Genomic DNA, 19,469 nt, shown 5'->3' with positions numbered 1-19,469 from the left:
AAGCGACAAATAATAATTCTAACTTAAAAAAGAAATATAATAAGAACTGAATTACTAGAACCGCGATAATACTGACGGAATCGTCAAACTACAATGATCTTACTTAACTAATCGCGTGGTTTTAAACGGATACGGTGTCCGGGGTGATCGGGGAGCCGCGGAACGCGGGATCGGAGCGACGGCGGCGATTCCGCGCCTCGCCCGAGCCGCCTCGTGCCAAGTGAGGCGAAGATCTCGTCAGGGCGCGGATGCCCTGACGAGGCTTTAAGTTACAAGAGAAAACTTCCCTGAGGGAGAGGACGGAGGTGATTGGCCAGGGATACCTAGCCTGCGGACTCGACGAGGATGCTCGTCGTGGACGGTGATTCGCCGAGGATACTCGGCTACGGAGCACGGCGAGGATGCTCGCCGTGATTGGCTGCGGAGCGGTATTCGGTATGGCAGGATTAGCCGAGGATCCTCGTCGAGGGGAGTTTGGATGAGGCGAGTATTCTCGTCCTCTTGGGAGTCGGAGTGCGGTCGAGGATTCTCGACCTGTCGGGTTCGGCGGACCGGGAAGATCTAACTCGGCGTTCCCACTGCCGGCTTATATATCCGAACGCACGGTTGGGCGGACCAATCCGCGCGTTCGGTCGGCTGGCCCGGAGTGGGAACGTTGCCGAACGCCACGGGCGGCGCGCGTACTGCCGCGTGATTGCGACGGCAGGTTAGCTCGGTGCGCGCACGTGGCGTTCTGCCGGTGTATTGCTCGGGTGGACGAAGCGGAGTGGCAGTGCGCGCGAGGTGGAGGGGCGTTTTACATCACCTTCCCCCCCCCTTTTCAAGTGGCGAACTTTGGCCACTACGCCGGGAATTTCCGCACGTAGTGGTACTGGCCATTCCGACTGAAACGGAGCGTGAAGCGACGGTTGGCGAGACGGACCTTATACACTCGCGAAACTGTGGCCGCGTAGTACGGGACGTACACGGTTAGGTCATCGCGCACTCGGATGGGTATGGGTGGTCGATCCGGGCGAAGGGCGGCTCTGTTCGCGGTGGTGGTCCCTCCTTGCGCTGGAGTGGCAATGCCGTCTGTAGTTGCAGTGATTGGTGCCGCGGCTGGGGTAGCGGTGGCTGGTTGACTACTGCTGGTGACTTTGACGTGCCGCTCCCTCTGCTGCGTGGTGCTCTCGCTGCTGATTGAGATCGGCCTGGTTTCGTCTGCGTCTTGGTTACCTGGCTCTGCGACGCTCGGAGAAATTGCGGCGGCCCTCCTCGGGGTCGTGGCGGTGGTGTTGTCGCGCGGTGGCGGAATTGAGACTGGGGGTCTGTCGTCCTCCAGATCGGACAGTGCGTCTCCGAATAGCGCCGTCAGTTGATCCCTCTTCGGATCTTGCTGCGCTTTTGGTACGGCCTGCTTTTTGCCTCGCCCTGGTAGCGACGGGGGTTCGGCGATCAGTGCGGCCAGCTTCCTCGCATTCATTGAAGAGGATCGCTGTACGCGTACCCCGATGATTGGGGTTTCGTTTCTTTTAGCCGGTGGGACTGCGGCGAATCGTCTGGCGGGTCGGGCTCCTTGGATTAGGCCGGCTGGTGGTGCGCGCACGACAGTGACGGGCTTGGTGCGTCTGGCCCATACCGGTGCGGACGGTCTGGTCGAGCTGGCAGGCGGAGGTTCCTGCGTCGTCGAGAGCTGCTCTCCTATCGCGCTCTCGGCGGTGGTGATCTCGGCCGGGTTTATCCGTCGCTGCGGTGGTGCTGGGAACAGTTCCGGTCGACTTGGTGCGGTCCTCATGACCCGGGTCCACAGCACCTCGAATTCGGCGTCGTTGCTAGGCGTAGTTAATAGCGCGTCCAGGTCTGGTTCCATGATGGATTAGATCCTTTTTGCGGCCTCTTAGTTGCGGTGGTCCCCCTTATATACCGGTCTGAGCTGGGGGGGAAGTAGCTATCTCCTTAGGGGTAGCATGAGGTCCTGGCGTGATCGGCACGAGCCCTGTTGTTGGCCGGGTCGTCGTTCCTTCTTGCAGCATCACCGCCGCCGTCGTCTGCTCCGGATTCGTCGGTCCCGCCATCGTCCGTCATGGCGTCCACCTCGGTGTCGTCTGCGGTCGCGTCGTCTGCTTCCGCGTCGGCTGCTTCTCCGTCGGCTGCTTCCCCATGATCCGTCTCTGCGTCGTCTGCTCCTCGAGTTTGTTCGTGCCGGTGACCGGGCTTAAGGTCCTGCACATGTACGTGTCGGTGCCACTTACCACGTTTATCCCGTAGGTCGATGATGACTGGAGAATGAATTTTCAGACCTCCAACGGTCCGACGTATTTGGGCGCCAACTTTGAATTGAAGGCCTTGCCCTTGTTCGAGAGAGGATGGTCTTTCTTCCAGACTATGTCCCCTATGGCGGGTTTCCATGCCCGTTTCCTTAAATTATAATACCTTTCCTGACGGTTGAAGGCTCGGGCGAGGTTCGTTCGGACCACCTCGTATGCCTCCTGGAGTCGTCGCTGGTTGGTGGCTGGAGCGGTTGTCGGCGCGTGTCTCTTGTCTGGGTTTCGGGGTGGCGTCTCGAGTTCCCGCCCGCAGTTCAGGTACGCGGGCGTGTAGCCGGTGGCATCGTGGACGGCGGTATTGTATGCAAATTGCAGTGCCGGGATGTGCTGATCCCAGCGGCGGCGATCCTGGCCGACGAATTGTGCGATCATGGTTTTGACCGTCTTGTTGGTCCTCTCGACGGGGTTGCAGTGAGGAGCGTGTACTGGAGCCGTCCGGTGGCGGATGCCTAGGTCGCGCAGCCGTTCGCGCACGTGCCCCGCCAAGAATTGTGTCCCGTTGTCGGAGATCAGAGTCTCGAGGCAACCCTGGCGGTAGACGACGCGGTCCGTAATGTTCTGGGCGATGGCGGTAGTGGTTGCTCGTCGCAGCGGCACCAACTCCACCCACTTGGTGAAGCGGTCTTGCAAGACCAGCAGCCAAGCGGCTCCGTTGGTGAACCGCGGGAGAGGTCCTACTAGATCGGTGGTGACCTGTTCCCAAGGCGCTTCCACGTGGGTTGCGTGCAACAGTCCGGCCGGTCGGACCTGGGCACTCTTGTGCGCCTGGCAATTGGCGCACGCCCGTACGTGACGCGTGATATCGGAGAACATCCCTGGCCAGTAGTAATATTGCGCGGCTCGGGCAATGGTTTTGGCGATGCCGAGGTGACCGGCGGTAGGGTTGTCGTGTACCCGTGCCAGCACGGCCCCTTTTTCGTCGCGAGGTACGCATCGCTTCCATTGTGTCTCGGCGGGTTCGTCCTTAAAGTTGGTCGAATGGAGTATACGGCGGTATAATCGACCGTGTCGGATTTCGTAGTCCGCAAAATCCCCCGGTCGCTCCCGTACGCGGAGGAGCTGGCGGCGGTACCACGGGCATACGGGGTGCGCTTGGTTACTGCATACGGCCGGTAACCTGGAGAGAGCGTCGGCGACCCGGTTCAGTTTTCCCGCGCGGTACCGGACGTCGAACGTGTACTGTTGGAGCTCGAGCGCCCATCGGCCGAGTCGGCTGGTGGGGGAATCCAGGCGACGCAGCCACTGGAGAGCCTGGTGGTCGGTGACGACCGTAAACTCGTATCTCTCCAGGTAACCGCGCATGTGCCGGATGCCTCACACCACGGCCAGGCACTCGAGCTCTGTGGCACGGTAGTTCTTTTCCGCGCCGTTGAGCGACCGGCTGACGTACGCGATGACGCGCTCCCCCTCGTCAAAATGCTGCGAGAGGACGGCGCCAAGACCGTGCTGGCGTCCGTCTGGAGGACGAACCGGCGCGAGAAATCTGGGCACGCGAGGGTAGGTGCGGAGGTTAGTGCGCGCTTGAGCTCGTGGAAAGCGGCCTCCTCGTTGGGTCCCCACGTCCATCGGGCGTTCTTTCGCGTGAGGCGGGTGAGTGGCGCGGCGGTTTCGGAAAAACTAGGGGTGAAGCGGCGGTATCAGGACGCAAGTCCCACGAATTGCCGGACTTGTCGTACGGTTGGGGTTGGCCACTGTGCGACGGCGCGAACCTTGTCGGGGTCGGTGCGGATTGCCCTGCCATCCACGATGTGGCCCAGGTATTTAAGTTCGTTGAGGCAGAAATGGCATTTTTCCGGATTCAACCGGAGCTTGGCTTTGCGTAGTCGTCGAAAGACTTCTCGCAAATGGTCGGAGAACGTTGCGCTGGTTACGATGATGTCGTCCAAATAGACGAACATGTGCGGTTCTAATTGGGGGCCCAGTATTCGGTCGAGCAGACGTTGGAACGTTGCCGGAGCCGAATGCAGTCCGAAAGGCATGACGGTGAACTGCATTAGGCCCCGGCCCGGAACGGTGAATGCGGTAATTGGGTACCGGCTATCGGGTGTGAGCGGAATCTGCCAATACCCTTGCTGCAGGTCAAGCGTAGTGAGGTACCGGCCCTCGCGCAGCTTGTCCAGTATGGCGGGGATCTGCGGTAGTGGGTATGCATCCCATTCGGTGACTTTGTTTACCTTCCGGAAGTCGATACAAAAACGGTGTTTTCCGTCTTTCTTTTGTACTATGACCACCGGGGAGCTCCACGCGCTGGTTGATGGTTCGATGACACCGGCTTCTTCCATCTTGTGGACCTCTTCATCGATGATGCTTTGCATCGCCGGGTTGCGTGGTCGGTACCGTTGTTTGATTGGTACGTCCGTTTTCAGCCGGATCTGGTGGCTGGCTTGGTCGGTCGGTCCTCGCACCTCCTCGAACTTGGCCAATTCCGTGGCCAGGAAGGCTTGGAGCTCGCGCTCCTCCTGTGCGGTTCGCTTCACCATGCCCGGTGTCACTGAGTACGCCGTGTGTTGTGTTTTTCGGAACTGGGAAGGCGGCGGGGGTATGGTGATCTGCAGTCGGGCCCATAGGTCGGTACCTATAAGCATTGAGCTGTCTAAGGACAGAAGGATCTGGAAAGTGTGTTCGAGCTGGTGTCCGGCGATTCGGAGGCGGAGTTTGACGCGGCCGAGCGTGGTGGCGGTGGTGCCGTCGGCCAGGTGGATTGCCTCTTCCTGTTCCTGAGGCCATATTCGCATTTCCTTGGCGTATCCGGCTACCTGTCGGTTGATGATAGATACTTCGGTTCCGGAGTCTAGCAACGCGGAGATCCGGTGTCGTCCCAGGCGGACCAGTACATGCGTTCGTGGTGTGTATTTTATGTGGACTCGGGCCGGGGAGCGGTTGCGTCCCCGGCCGGTGCGGCGTTTCCCGCCCGAGGGTGACAGTCCTTCGTGAGGACGCCGTCCTTCCCGCACTGCGAGCAAAATTTGCGTGCGGGTCTTCTGCACTCGAATCGGCTGTGTCCGCGCTGCTTACAGCGCCAGCAGGCGGTTGCGCGGTCGTAGGGCGGGACGTCGGCGGATGTAGCGGTGTTAATTTTTTTCCTTTCGGCACGAATCTCACTCTCCCGGGTCCTGGAGATGTCTTTGAATTCGGCGGCCTGGTCGGCCAGGTCGGCAAGGTCCATAGCGTCGCTCATGCGTACGTATAGTTTGTATTCCGCCCGCAAGTTCTCGTATAGGCGGTCCACCTTTTCCGCCTGGGTGAAACCCCCGGCGCGCCGCATCATAGTAAGCAGGGCGGTCGCGTATTTGGCGTATGCTTCGTTGGGTTGTTGTCGGCGCTCTTGTATTTTGCGCATCAGTTTGGCTTGGTATCGCCGCGGCAGATAGTGCCGTCGCAGGGCGCTAGTAAAGTCGGCCCACGTTTCCCAGGCCTCTCGCTCATTTCGATATCACGCCAGGGCATCCCCCTTCAATAATTCCGGCAGTCCGGCCTTCATCTGGCTGTCGGTGTACTGATATTCTTCTTGTAATTCCGTTACGCGCTCCAAGAACGACAGAGGGTCGCGACCGTCGAAGTGGCAACCCCATTTACGTATCTGGTTCATGATCTTACTATGTGCGTGAGACTCGTTTCCGGTGACTGGCGGGGACGGGCTCGCGGCCCCCGGTGCGGGCTCGCCGGATGACTGGTTCGGATTGGTCATTTCTAGGAAGCGGTCACGCGGTATCGTAGTTTGTCAAGTGTACAGTCGTGTTCATTATAGTTGCGACACTTCTTTTTCGATGGTTTTTGGAATGTAGCCTTGCTCATCAAGTGGCGAACGTAATTGGTTGGATCCACAAGTAAGAACCAATCATGTTCTCAGTTCGTGTTATAGTTGCGTGTTCAGAAACGCATCTAAGAAAAAGTGAGGCAACTATAATGAACACGACTGTACCGGTCCTTTCTGTTTGATAAGTTTGAGCTAATAACTGAGCTGGTCTCGCGGTAGCTGCTTGGTCCACTCGGTGAGAGGCATTTATTTCCGGGTGCGATTATCGGTTTAAACGGTCCCTGTTCGGGCGCCATGAAACGCTAGGTGGTTTTCGTGCGGTTGCGGTAGGTGTCAGAATACGGTTGCGGATAAGCTCGCCGGATTGGTCGGGTTCGGTAGAATAATCGCACTCGGAACTTTAGTTGACAGAAATACTAAATCTTTATTCACATGTGATAGTTACATGTAGTCTGATAGCTTAGTGAGTCTAACGCCTCGTGACAAGTGGATCTAGCCTAAGCGGGGACGCGATTGGCTTGCGGTGGTCGCGACGACCAATCGCCGCTGCGCGATCCGAAATGCGAGCGTTGGTGTTTGGGCGTGTTTTTTCGATAGCGGAAAATATTTTTGCAACAATTTGATTGCACAGCACACAATAGTTATAAAATATTTATAATAATTATGTGAATATTATAAAAATAATTGTCAAAATATTTGATAAATATTTTTATGATCTTACATTCAACAGATCATAAATATTTATTATAAATATTATAATAAATATTGTATAAAATATTTAATTTATATTTTAATATTTTATACAATATTTATGATATGTATAAAAAATATTTCCATACTTATTTTTTATAACAGTAAATATTATATAAAATATTAAAATATAGACAGACAAACAAAATATAAACATTTATTATATTTATGATTTGTTCCATCTGAGAGCACGAAAATATTTATAAAATATTTTAATAAATATTCGTAAATATTTAAAATAAATATTGTATACTGTCTAGATAACTATATAATCTTATTTTTTGAAAATTATTAAATGTACTTTTTAAAATTCTATTTATTATAAAACTGTATTAGTGTTTTAAAAAATAAAATAATTTTAGCTTTATTTAGACTAGGTACCCTACTTAGGTTATGTCCTATGAGTAGCGTTTACAAGTGGTCCGAAACATTTATTGTTGTCAGCGTGCCTTAAGCATGCTAACGAATCGGACCGATCATGAGCATCGTGAGGACAGTGAGCACTGTGAGCGTGAATCGGACCGCAGCCTTGGTAGAAGTGCGGCGACGCGCGGAGTAATGAAAACGCTAGGCGAGAGCCGAGATTGAATTACAAAACAAGAATCAAATTGTGATGTTCGCGATAATACGGATGAAACGGTAAAGCGACAAATAATAATTCTAACTTAAAAAAGAAACATAATAAGAACTGAATTACTAGAACTGCGATAATACTGACGGAATCGTCAAACTACAATGATCTTACTTAACTAATCGCGTGGTTTTAAACGGACACGGTGTCCGTGGTGATTGGGGAGCCGCGGAACGCGGGATCGGAGCGACGGCGGCGATTCCGCGCCTCGCCCGAGCCGCCTCGTGCCAAGTGAGGCGAAGATCTCGTCAGGGCGCGGACTGACGAGGCTTTAAGTTACAAGAGAAAACTTCCCTGAGGGAGAGAACGGAGGTGATTGGCCAGGGATACCTAGCTTGTGGACTCGACGAGGATGCTCGTCGTGGACGGTGATTCGCCGAGGATACTCGGCTACGGAGCACGGCAAGGATGCTCGCCGTGATTGGCTGCGGAGCGGTATTCGGTATGGCAGGATTAGCCGAGGATCCTCAGCTAGCCGGGACGACGAGGATTCTCGTCGAGGGGAGTCTGGATGAGGCGAGTATTCTCGTCCTCTTGGGAGTGCGGTCGAGGATTTTCGACCTGTCTGGTTCGGCGGACCGGGAAGATCTAACTCGGCGTTCCAACTGCCGGCTTATATATCCGAACGCACGGTTGGGCGGACCAATTCGCGCGTTCGGTCGGCTGGGCCGGAATGGGAACGTTGCCGAACGCCACGGGCGGCGCGCGTGCTGCCGCGTGATCGCGACGGTAAGTTAGCTCGGTGCGCGCACGTGGCGTTCTGCCGGTGTATTTGTGGCAGCACGCGCTGGACAAGCGCGTCGCGCCAAGCCACTAGTCCAATCACAAAACCGAACAGGCTTGCACATGCGCACCGACAGGAGCGCTGCGAAAAGGAAGAACCCGGCCAACGAGAACTCTCTTTCTTCGCTTGGCCTTCTTCGTGCGTGGATCGTGCTCTCACGTTGATATCGTATCAGCAGTATTAATATCCAAATTGTGTAACATTAATGACAATCGTCAAAGATCAACCAAATAAACATTACGGCGAGTATACAAGACTGAATAGTGATTGTATGATAAAGATATTGAATAAAAAGGCTATCGTTTTTAACCACATATATCTTTCCGCACTCCCGCCATTACGATCACGCCACGTGTTCTAAAAATATATATCCACGTGTTCGAAAATTATATGGTACGACGCCATATAAAATTGGTGACCGCCCGACGTGATCGCGAGTGCTGAGGCAAAAATACAATCCGGGCGAAGCTTCCTACGATGCCAGTCGACCGCTCACCGCCACGGAACAACACGGGCTCGGAGACGACTACCCACGACGCACCAGGTCCATCGACGGAGGATCGTTTCGCGATGCCGCTCGCTAGCAATTATGATGTTAACGGAATAAGCGTCCACGCGCTGACGAACTTAAAAATACCGCCTTTCTGGAAAGACGACCCAGCTCTCTGGTTTGCACAGATCGAGATGGCTTTCGAATTATCAAGAATATCGAGCGATAAGACGAAATTCAACTATACGGTTCTAAATCTCGACCAATCTGTGATGCCCTTAGTGTCCGACATCGTGCGTAAACCGCCCGAGGAAAGGAAGTACGAAACCCTGAAAGGTAGAATCATCTCCACATTCGACGAGACCTCCGAATCTAAACTTAGAAAGATGCTTCGTGGACGCGAACTCGGAAGCGAAAAGCCATCGCATTTCCTCCCGTGGATGCGAAACCTATCCGGTGACCAGATTAGCAACGACGTCCTACGCACTCTGTTCCTCGAGCACATGCCGCAAAACGTGCGTGGCATATTAGCAGCAGCCGCCAGCCAGGATTTAGCGCATCTAGCAACGTTAGCCGACAAAGTCGCGGAAGCATTCAACACAACCAATCAGGTAATGGCAGTGACGGCATGCGAACAACAATCGACGCCCGACAGTGGAAGGCTAGCCGACGAGGTGAAACAAATTAAAGACCAACTGGAGGCACTGAGCGTACAGCTGAAGGAAAACAACGAACGAGGACGCAGTCGCACGCGAAGCAGGTCCAGGCCGCGATACCACTCATCAAGGTCGAGGGGACGCATCGTAAATATCGGCACATGCTACTACCACCGAAAATTTGGCGCGCAGGCCTATTGCTGCCGGAAACCATGTGACTGGAAGGCACCGCTTCCGGCTACGTCACCTACGACGTCAGCGACAAAGGAAAACTAAGTGAGCCGACGGCAGTGGAAGCGGCGACCGCCGGCACGCACCAAAGCCGCAGGTTAATTATAACAGACAGGGTAACGTCAACTCCATTCTTAATTGATACGGGCGCAGACGTATCTATAATACCAAGGAGACTATTCGCCAAACGAGCGTTTCCAAGCGAACTAAAACTGTACGCAGCAAACAGCACAAGTATCGATACATACGGCGAGAAAACTCTCACATTGAACTTAAATTTAAGACGCCCTTACGCATGGTCATTTATTATCGCAGATACCAAGCACGCAATAATCGGTGCCGACTTGCTTAGTCATCATAACCTATTGGTAGATCTAGCAAACCAAAGGCTGAGTGACAGAGAAACTTCGCTCCAAGTATACGGACGGATTACCACAAATAACACACGAACTCTCTCGACCATCCAGCCGGCATGCAAGTTCAACGAACTACTTAACGAATTCGCGGATGTCACACGAGTTGTGCCGAAGAAACCAACACAGAAGGAAGTAATGCATCAAATCATTACACAAGGCCAACCAGTCGCGGAACGACCCAGACGCTTGACTCCCGAACAATATCGCATTGCCAAAGCCGAATTCGAGACAATGGTAAGAGAGGGGATCTGCAGACCTTCGTCGAGCCCATGGACAAGCCCTTTGCACATGGTGAAAAAGAAAAATGGAGACTGGCGACCGTGCGGTGACTATCGCCGACTGAATGCAGCTACATTACCTGACCGATATCCCGTACCTCACATCCAGGATTTTTCGTCGAAGCTTGCTGGATGCAAAGTATTCTCCAAGCTGGACCTAACCAAGGCCTACCACCAAATTCCAGTAGCACCAGAAGACGTGCCTAAAACAGCGGTAACAACTCCGTTTGGCCTCTTCGAGTTCCTAGTGATGCCATTCGGATTGAGAAATTCCGCCCAAACGTTCCAACGCTATTTGGACACAGCTCTCCGTGGATTGACATGTTGCCATGGCTACATTGATGACATAATCGTGGCATCCGAAGACAAAGCACAGCATAGATCTCACTTAAAAGATGTTTTTGAACGACTTCGTAAGTATGGTTTAGCCATTAATCTATCTAAGTCTGTTCTAGGTACCACCAAAGTTGAATACCTCGGATACCTAGTAGACCAGTATGGCGTGAAACCGCTATCGCAACGCATTGAAGCCTTGAAGAACTACCAAAAACCCGCAGATAGAACTCAACTGCGCAGATTTCTCGGAATTGTCAATTTTTACAGAAGATTTGTTCCACACGCAGCCGAGGCGCAAGCACCACTGCATGCACTATTAAAAGGCGCGAAAAAGAGAGATCGCAGACCGATTAATTGGAACCAAGAAACCACCAAGGCCTTCGAGGAAGTTAAAAGTCAGCTAACTCAAGCAACGCTACTTGCACATCCAACGGAGAATACGCCACTCACGCTAACATGCGACGCATCAGATACAGCGATGGGTGCAGCACTGGAACAGAAAGTCAACGACAACTGGCAACCAATCGGATTCTTCTCTAAGAAGTTATCGCCTACACAACAGAAGTATAGCACATACGACCGTGAACTACTTTCCATTTATTCTGGCCTTAAATTCTTTCGCCACATGATCGAAGGTAGGAGCCTAGTGATCAAGACCGATCATAAACCTCTTATCTATGCATTTAGCCAGCAATCGAGCAAAGCTACGCCAAGACAATTTAGACAGCTAAGCTATATTGCACAATTCACTACGCAGATAGTCCATGTTGCAGGCCAAGAAAACGTAGTTGCAGACGCCCTATCACGGTTGGAGACAATCTCACTTCCTGTAATCGTATCTACTGACGAACTGGCTATCGCACAAGAAAACGATCAGGAGCTGGAGCAAATGTTGCAAACGAATGCTACATCCCTCCAACTCCGAAAACTACGCTTGGAAAACTCCGATAGAGCATTGTATTGCGACGTCAGCCAAGAAGAGGTTCGTCCATATGTACCCAAAGAATTACGCAGCAGAATATTGCAGATGGTACATGGCCTATCACATCCAAGCATCAGAACCACAAGGAAAATGATCACTAAACGATTTGTTTGGCCCTCAGTGAATCAAGACACCAACAAATGGGTAAAGACTTGCATGGCTTGTCAAAGAAATAAAATACAACGACACACAAGACTTGAACCAGACAAGATACCAATGCCAGACGCAAGATTTCGGCACGTTCATTTGGATATCATAGGACCTCTCCCAGTATCCAACGGATATAAGTTCTGTCTTACCATGATGGACAGATACACGAGATGGCCCGAAGCAGTTCCAGTAAAAGACACGACAGCGGAAACAATAGCAAATACCTTCTACTCAGTATGGATTGCAAGATTCGGTGCACCGGCTACCATAACCACAGATAGAGGTGTACAATTCGAGTCACAGATATTCGAAGCACTGAACAACCTATTCGGAATCAATCGCATACGCACAACCGCGTATCACCCACAAAGCAACGGGATGATTGAGAGATGGCATAGATCCCTAAAAACAGCCATCAAGTGTCATGAATTCCAGGAATGGACGAACGTACTACCAACAGTTTTACTGGGTCTACGCACAGCCATAAAAGAGGATATAAGCGCTTCAGCCGCCGACATGGTGTATGGCACAACACTCAGACTACCCGGAGATATATTTCTAGAGGAGCAAACGCCAATCAAACAGGCAACCTTTCTCAAAGGATTCCAACAGGCAATGGAAATGATGAAACCTAGAAGCACAGCACATCACGCAAAGACTTAGGTATTTATCCATCCATACTTACTTGCACTCATGTTTTTGTTAGAGCCGATGACCAAAAAAGTCAATTGTCACCAGCCTACGAAGGACCATTCCAAGTAATAGAGAGACTGTCCAACAAAGTTTATCGAATCAAAGTCAACGCCAGGAATCAAACGATTTCTACCCAAAGGCTCAAACCGGCATACCTAGAGGATACCCCAGAGCAACCAACGCCACAAGGAACAGCGCAAATACAAACAACGCCAGAAGCCAACCGGGAACCAGAGCAGACAAAACCACCAAGAGTTTACCCGGGAAAGAAAATAGTACGATTCGCTCCTCAACCTACGGTCAGTCGCTAGGAGGGGAGTATGTGGCAGCACGCGCTGGACAAGCGCGTCGCGCCAAGCCACTAGTCCAATCACAAAACCGAACAGGCTTGCACATGCGCACCGACAGGAGCGCTGCGAAAAGGAAGAACCCGGCCAACGAGAACTCTCTTTCTTCGCTTGGCCTTCTTCGTGCGTGGATCGTGCTCTCACGTTGATATCGTATCAGCAGTATTAATATCCAAATTGTGTAACATTAATGACAATCGTCAAAGATCAACCAAATAAACATTACGGCGAGTATACAAGACTGAATAGTGATTGTATGATAAAGATATTGAATAAAAAGGCTATCGTTTTTAACCACATATATCTTTCCGCACTCCCGCCATTACGATCACGCCACGTGTTCTAAAAATATATATCCACGTGTTCGAAAATTATATGGTACGACGCCATATATTGCTCGGGTGGACGGAGCGGACCCACATAGAACTAAAACCTCCAATGGACGTCTAATGGACGTTTGCCGTGGAAGTTCGGACTTTCCAGTGGACGTCCCATGGACATCCAATGGACGGCCACTAGACATCCACAGTTCCGCATTGCGCACGTCCATTGGACGTCCATTAGACGTTAACAACGGATGTCCATTAGACGTTACGTGGATCATTAATAAAGGGTTCATAGAGCCTTAGTGGATGACAAACCGACGTGGATTATTAGTAGAGGCTTTATGGAGTCTCAGCAGATGTTACTTAGATTATTAATGGACGTGTACCGTGGAGGTTCGGACCTTCAGTGGACATCTAATGGACGGTAAAAAAAAATTTTTTTTAAACAAATTTTATTATTTTTATAGCTTAATCTGTATTCACTGTTTCACATATAACATTTTAATTTACTAATTACAATTGCGTATTATTATATAAATTTTTGAAACGCATCGGCGCCGGCGGGATTCGAACCTAAGATCTTCGGAACGATAACCTAGTATCTTAACACTGAGCTAAACGTACACTTGTGAGATTGTTAATAAAAAGTTATATTTGAAGTAAAGCTGATTTGAACAAGAAAAAACTGGCGTCTTGGGTATCGCGCGAACACTCTTATTAACCTTTTGTTTATTTAGCCTTAGATATATTTAATGTAAATTATATAAATAATTAAAACTTGTTTCTGCCCATGGCCAAATCAGTCAAAAAACAACAATTAGAAATAGTATCAAAGCATGAAAAAACATTAATGACGTAAAAAGCCCGTTGCCAAAGTTAATTTTGCAATTAATTGTTATAAACAAATTGTCAAAACTGACTGTAGAGGAGAACTGATTGCGCCAATCGATTCACCGAGAAAAATTACTAAAAAAACATATATGACGCTTTTTTAATTGTCATAGTTGTTATAATTGTTATAAACAAATTAGTTGCATAATTGTTTTGATAAAGAGATAATGATCAAATTCCGTACAGAGAGCGCATGATATACGTAATATAACATTTTATCCTTGTTTAACTTCTAGTGATCAACAAGGATAACGTCATGCGCATTATACGCTTTATGGAATCTATCTGACTTCTATGATAAAAGTAAAATTTCATGAAGCTATAGAAATTTTATGGACTTCTAATGGACGTCCATCTGACTTCCATGATGGAAGTAAAATCCTATGAAGCTATAGAGGTTTAATGGACTTCTAATGGACGTCCATTTGACTTCTATGATGGAAATAAAATCCCATGGAGCTATGGAGGTTGGATAAATGTCCAACGGAGATCTATTTGACTTCCATCAAGGTCGGTAAATGACGCGTCGGTAGCGACGCCACATAAGGTCTTCCGACGGCCGCCATTTTGGATCCAGTGACTGTGTATTAGTGCACGTCGTACAATAGTTGTTACTGTGTGCGTAGTTCGCCATTCGCGCTCATGGTGTACGGCACTGTACGGACACGTATCTCGTCGGAAAGACGAAAAGCTGTAATGGTAGGCTGTTGTGCAAAACATTGCAAGAATCGCAGTGAAAATGGGTTTCGTATGTTTCGGTTTCCCAAAGACAAGCAACGAAAACAAGTATGGCTCGAAAAATGCGGCAAAAGTATAGCACCGACTTCGAGGTTATGCGAGGTATGTAAATGAATTATTTCAATTAAAAATATTATAATTTAAATTTCAAGCACGTATTAATTATCACGTTTTACTTTATGTAGCGTCACTTTGATGACTCCCAATTTGAAAACCACCGAGAGGATAAATGACGAAAATTAAAACTGAAAGCTGTTCCAACTATTTTTAATGATGAAAATTCAACAATTACATTCAATAACCAGTTAGCAGTTGGTAAGAATTATTGCAGAATCATATTTTTTTATTCAATATCTGTGGATATTAGATAATAATTATTATTTTTTAATTACATTTATTATTTGCAGGGCAACAAACTCCTCACGAAAACCTATTTGAAAATGATTATGTTCAAGACTTTAATCCGGTGATTTTAACTAATTTCAACGGTAATATTAGGGATAATGAGAACGTTATCGATGGAAATTCACTAAATGAACATTTTCCATCAGCAAAAATGGTCACAGATACAAGCATTCAAAGCACTGATGGTGACAGTGACACACTTATGTTACAAACAAAATACATTTCTAATGAAGAAGGTACTATCCGACAAGCTAATGAAATAAAATACTTGCAACTGCAATTAGAAAAAGAGCGTGCAAAAGCTAATATGCTAAAGTCGAAATATAAAAATGAAAAATTATTACGACTAAAAATGACAACAAAAATGAAATCTTATAAGAAAAAATGTTGTACCTTATCTGAAAAATTGGAAAAGATTCCATTTTTCAAGAAATTTGCTGCAGGATTATCTAATCCACATCAACCAAAATGGTCTCCTGAATGCTTAAAACTTGCAATACAAATAAGATACGCTGGTAATTCCCTCAATTTTTAAATAAAGTAATGTTAGTTTTTGTATGGAATTAACACTAATTTTGATACTTTCTGTTTACAGTTGGATGGAAGGCCTATTTATATTTGAAAAAAGACCTCCAGTTACCTTTACCAGCTTATTCTACTTTATGCAAACACATCAGTAAACTTGATTTCTCTCCTGGTCTGTTAAAAGACGTCCTTTCATTAATGGCAAAAAAAAAGAAAACTCATTCATCTACGCATCAAAGTGATAGTGTAGTTTTGATGGATGAAATGGACATTAAAAAATCCTTGGAGTATGATGTTAGCACAGGTATATATGATACAAACTGAAGTTTATATTTATATTACGACTAATAATTACAAAATATGATTACAAAAATAGATATTCTTAGCATCCTTATTAAAAGAAACTCCTACACTCTGTATATCTCTGTATATAAGTACTAATTCATGAGTGTTTTTCTACAGTCTCTTTATTGATAAATAGAATATATTTTCAAATGTATAATAATAATAATAATATTAATAATAATTGTAAGAATAATAATTGTAATTAAAATAATGATTTTGATAATAGTATTAATAAGGATATCTATAAGTAATAGTATTAGAGTAAGAAAATTGTAATAATAATAACATAATTTTTTTCTCATATTTTGTTATTTAGTCATTTCCTTGTCTCTCTATACAGTTCATAGGCATAATCCATTGGTTCGAAATCCAAAGTACGTTAAAATTGAAATATATATTTTTTATCTATAACTACAGGGTCATTTATTGGACAAACAACGTGTGAAGAACGAGCAAAACTAAGCACTACTGTTGTTGTTTTTATGCTCAGAGGACTAACAGAAAACTGGAAGCAAATTATTTCATGGCATCTGACGTCTAAATCTTCAGATGATTGTGTAATGACCCAATTACTTTTAGAAATTGTTGAAGAAATCGAGAAAATAGGCTTTAGGGTTCATGGATTAGTCTGTGATATGGGTCCGAAAAATCAAGCTATATGGCGCAACTTAGGAGTAAACGTTTCGAGGGATAACGTTGTACCGTTTATAGATCATCCCGTACGAACTGGTAATTCTTTTTATATCTTTCCAGATGTTCCACATCTTTTAAAAAATTTACGAATGGCGTTAACCAATAATTTCATCATTATAATAGCCCGATTAATTGTAGAGTCTAAAAATTTGCCATGTAATGAAGTATGATTTAAATACCTTGAAGAATTAGTTGCAATTCAAGAATGACATAGTGATTTAAAATTAGCACCAAATATAACAGCTGAGATTTTAAGGCCTTCTTCTTTTAATAAAATGCAAGTACCACCAGCAGCGCATATATTTAATGTAAGAACTGCCGTTGCTCTGGAAACTTTGATTGAACTGAAAATGATAGATAAAGAAGCCGAAACTACAGCTTGGTTTATAAGAAAGGTTCGAGCTTGGTTTGATGTAATGAATAGCAGATACCAGATAAAGTGAAGCTATAACTTTAAGTAATAAAAACGTAAAAATAGCTATTATTGATGATTTTTTAGATTTAATAGAAAATATAATAATTGGCAAGTCATGGAAACCAGTTCAGACGGGTATAAAAATGTCAGTTTTAAATACTATAACACTCGTGAATTTATTATTTAAAACTGGATATAACTTTTTTTTAACCTCTCGCCTTAATCAAGATGCCATAGAAAATTTGTTTTCGACTTTACGTCGACATGGAAACGATAATCCAACTGCTTTAGAAACTAAACGGTGTCTACGACTGATTACATTATGTCAATTTTTAGACACACGAAAAACCAAAAAAAATTATGAAGATGATAATGATGAGCATTACGTTCAATTTTTTTTATCAAAAAAACCAAAGAAAGGAAAAGATTTAATTGTGATTCCGCCAGAGGATTGTATGTATTCTCCTGTTTATGAAAATACACAAAATTACACTTATGTAACCCCAATAACAAATAGATTAGAGTGTAATATTATAAACAACGTACTAGGAAGTGCAATTTCTTATGTTTTACGAAAAAAATACGCTTGTAGTGATTGTTTAAAAGCTTTTACTGATGATAATGGTCAGTATTCATTTTATACCAAAGCTCTTTCTTTTGGATTCTTAGAAAATCCTTCAAATGGTATATTTAACTATATTTCTTTAGTTGAAGGTCATTTGCAAGCGCATTTTGATAGATGTGCTCTGCACCCTCGATTATTTGAGCATTTATTACAAATGATCGAAAAATGGGCACCTTATAAAGAATTAACTATCTCAAACATTTGTGCGGAACGTACCAAACCTTGTAATTTCTTCTACAATATTTTACGTCGATATATTCATATTCGACAAATTATTTTTGTTAACGATCAAAAAAAGAAAATACGTTTAACGAAAAATAAATCCTTTGCTTCAAAAAGTGCTTATAGGCAATCTATTATCTAAAAATCAAAATTATTTACAAAGCAATATTGTTTTGGTTTTTAAATATTTATTTTAATAGCAATATTATTTAAATAAATTTTTCTTTGCAATATTTTAATCGCCAGTTAAAGTCCATTTAAAATGTATTATTTGAGTTATTATTTTAATTATTATAATTACATGTTTATTAATAAAAATATAAGATTATTGGAAAATTTAATTTTTAGTTTAATTATTTTAAACACTCAATGTATTTAATTAAGAGTTAGTAATAAAATTAGTTAATATATTTGAGAATGCATGCTGTTTATTTTTCTAATTTCGACCAAGTATTATTTATTTTTATGTTTTTTAACTTAACTTAACTTTTAAACAGCCTAAACATTAACATTTACCTAAAAATCAAACATTATATTTTTTGGCTGATTAGCTCAAGGTCCGTAGATAGACGCGACGTACCTGTCGTCGCGTCTATCTATGGATCTTTGATCAGCTGAGCGTTGTGGTCGCCATTTTGGATCCAAACAGCTCGAAGTGCGGCGGAAGACCTTATGTGGCGTCGCTACCGACGCGTCATTTACCGACCTTGACTTCCATGATGGAAATAAAATTCCATGGAGCTATGGAGGTTGGATGGATGTCTAATGGAGGTCTATCTGACTTCCATGATGGAAGTAAAATTCCATGGAGCTATGGAGGTTTTATGGATTCTTAATGGACGTCCATCTAACTTCCACGATGGAAGTAAAATCCCATGGAGCTATAGAGGTTTCATGGACTTCTAATAGACGTCCATCTGACTTCCACCATGGAGATAGACGTCCCATGGAGGTATGGAAGGGCGATGGACATCCACTGGAGGTCAATTTCTATGTGGGGAGTGGCAGTGCGCGCGAGGTAGAGGGGCGTTTTGTTACAAATTTAACAAAAATATGTTTTCCAGCAGAAATATGATTTTTTCCTAAGTCGTGTCACACAAGATGCCTTAGAAAATTTATTTTTTCAGATTTGAAGAAGGGCTGGTGCTATGCCAGATGCACTTAGAATACGCAAAGCTTTAAAAAATATTATAGGCCCAATTAACCAATTTCTTACGGTTACGGCTATTATAAACTTTAAGTGCAGTATTAAATTTTAAACTATTAATATCAATAATGACACAAATCAGAAAAAACTGTTCTGCATGTGGTACATTGCATTACAACAATAAATTTATTTTTCAGAAGGACGGTGTGAACATAAGCAGATATATATATATATATATATATATATATATATATATATATATATATATATATATATATTTATACAGCTCAGCTAGTCAGCTAGTCGCTGAATTGTCATCATCACCTTGGT

The 19,469-nt window shown here is 45.8% G+C and overlaps 2 protein-coding genes across 2 annotated transcripts; one reads left to right on the top strand and one right to left on the bottom strand.

The window, feature by feature from the left end:
- Window positions 1–841: 841 nt before the first annotated feature.
- Window positions 842–1,849, bottom strand: LOC113003628 (uncharacterized protein DKFZp434B061-like). Its single transcript, XM_026133864.1, has one exon. The coding sequence runs from the start codon at window positions 1,847–1,849 to the stop codon at window positions 842–844; it is 1,008 nt and encodes a 335-aa protein (XP_025989649.1).
- A 12,651-nt stretch (window positions 1,850–14,500) lies between these two features.
- LOC120357890 lies at window positions 14,501–18,108 on the top strand. The gene is made up of 5 exons (XM_039449750.1): window positions 14,501–14,864; window positions 14,948–15,077; window positions 15,170–15,682; window positions 15,763–15,996; window positions 16,455–18,108. The coding sequence occupies exons 3-5, from the start codon at window positions 15,319–15,321 to the stop codon at window positions 16,898–16,900; spliced, it is 1,044 nt and encodes a 347-aa protein (XP_039305684.1). The 5' UTR covers window positions 14,501–14,864; window positions 14,948–15,077; window positions 15,170–15,318; the 3' UTR covers window positions 16,901–18,108.
- Window positions 18,109–19,469: the final 1,361 nt, after the last annotated feature.

Source organism: Solenopsis invicta, chromosome 5 (genome assembly GCF_016802725.1).
Source record: "Solenopsis invicta isolate M01_SB chromosome 5, UNIL_Sinv_3.0, whole genome shotgun sequence".
NCBI lineage: Eukaryota > Metazoa > Arthropoda > Insecta > Hymenoptera > Formicidae > Solenopsis > Solenopsis invicta.
This window is presented reverse-complemented; position numbering and strand designations above follow the sequence as displayed.

Bases quoted from the DNA above. Each gene is read 5' to 3' on its own strand.
- LOC113003628 (XM_026133864.1), bottom strand. From the start codon at position 1,849: ATGGAACCAGACCTGGACGCGCTATTAACTACGCCTAGCAACGACGCC.
- LOC120357890 (XM_039449750.1), top strand. From the start codon at position 15,319: ATGGTCACAGATACAAGCATTCAAAGCACTGATGGTGACAGTGACACA. The intron at 15,683-15,762 runs GTAATTCCCTCA...TTCTGTTTACAG, and splicing joins AATACAAATAAGATACGCTG to TTGGATGGAAGGCCTATTTA. The intron at 15,997-16,454 runs GTATATATGATA...CTATAACTACAG, and splicing joins GGAGTATGATGTTAGCACAG to GGTCATTTATTGGACAAACA.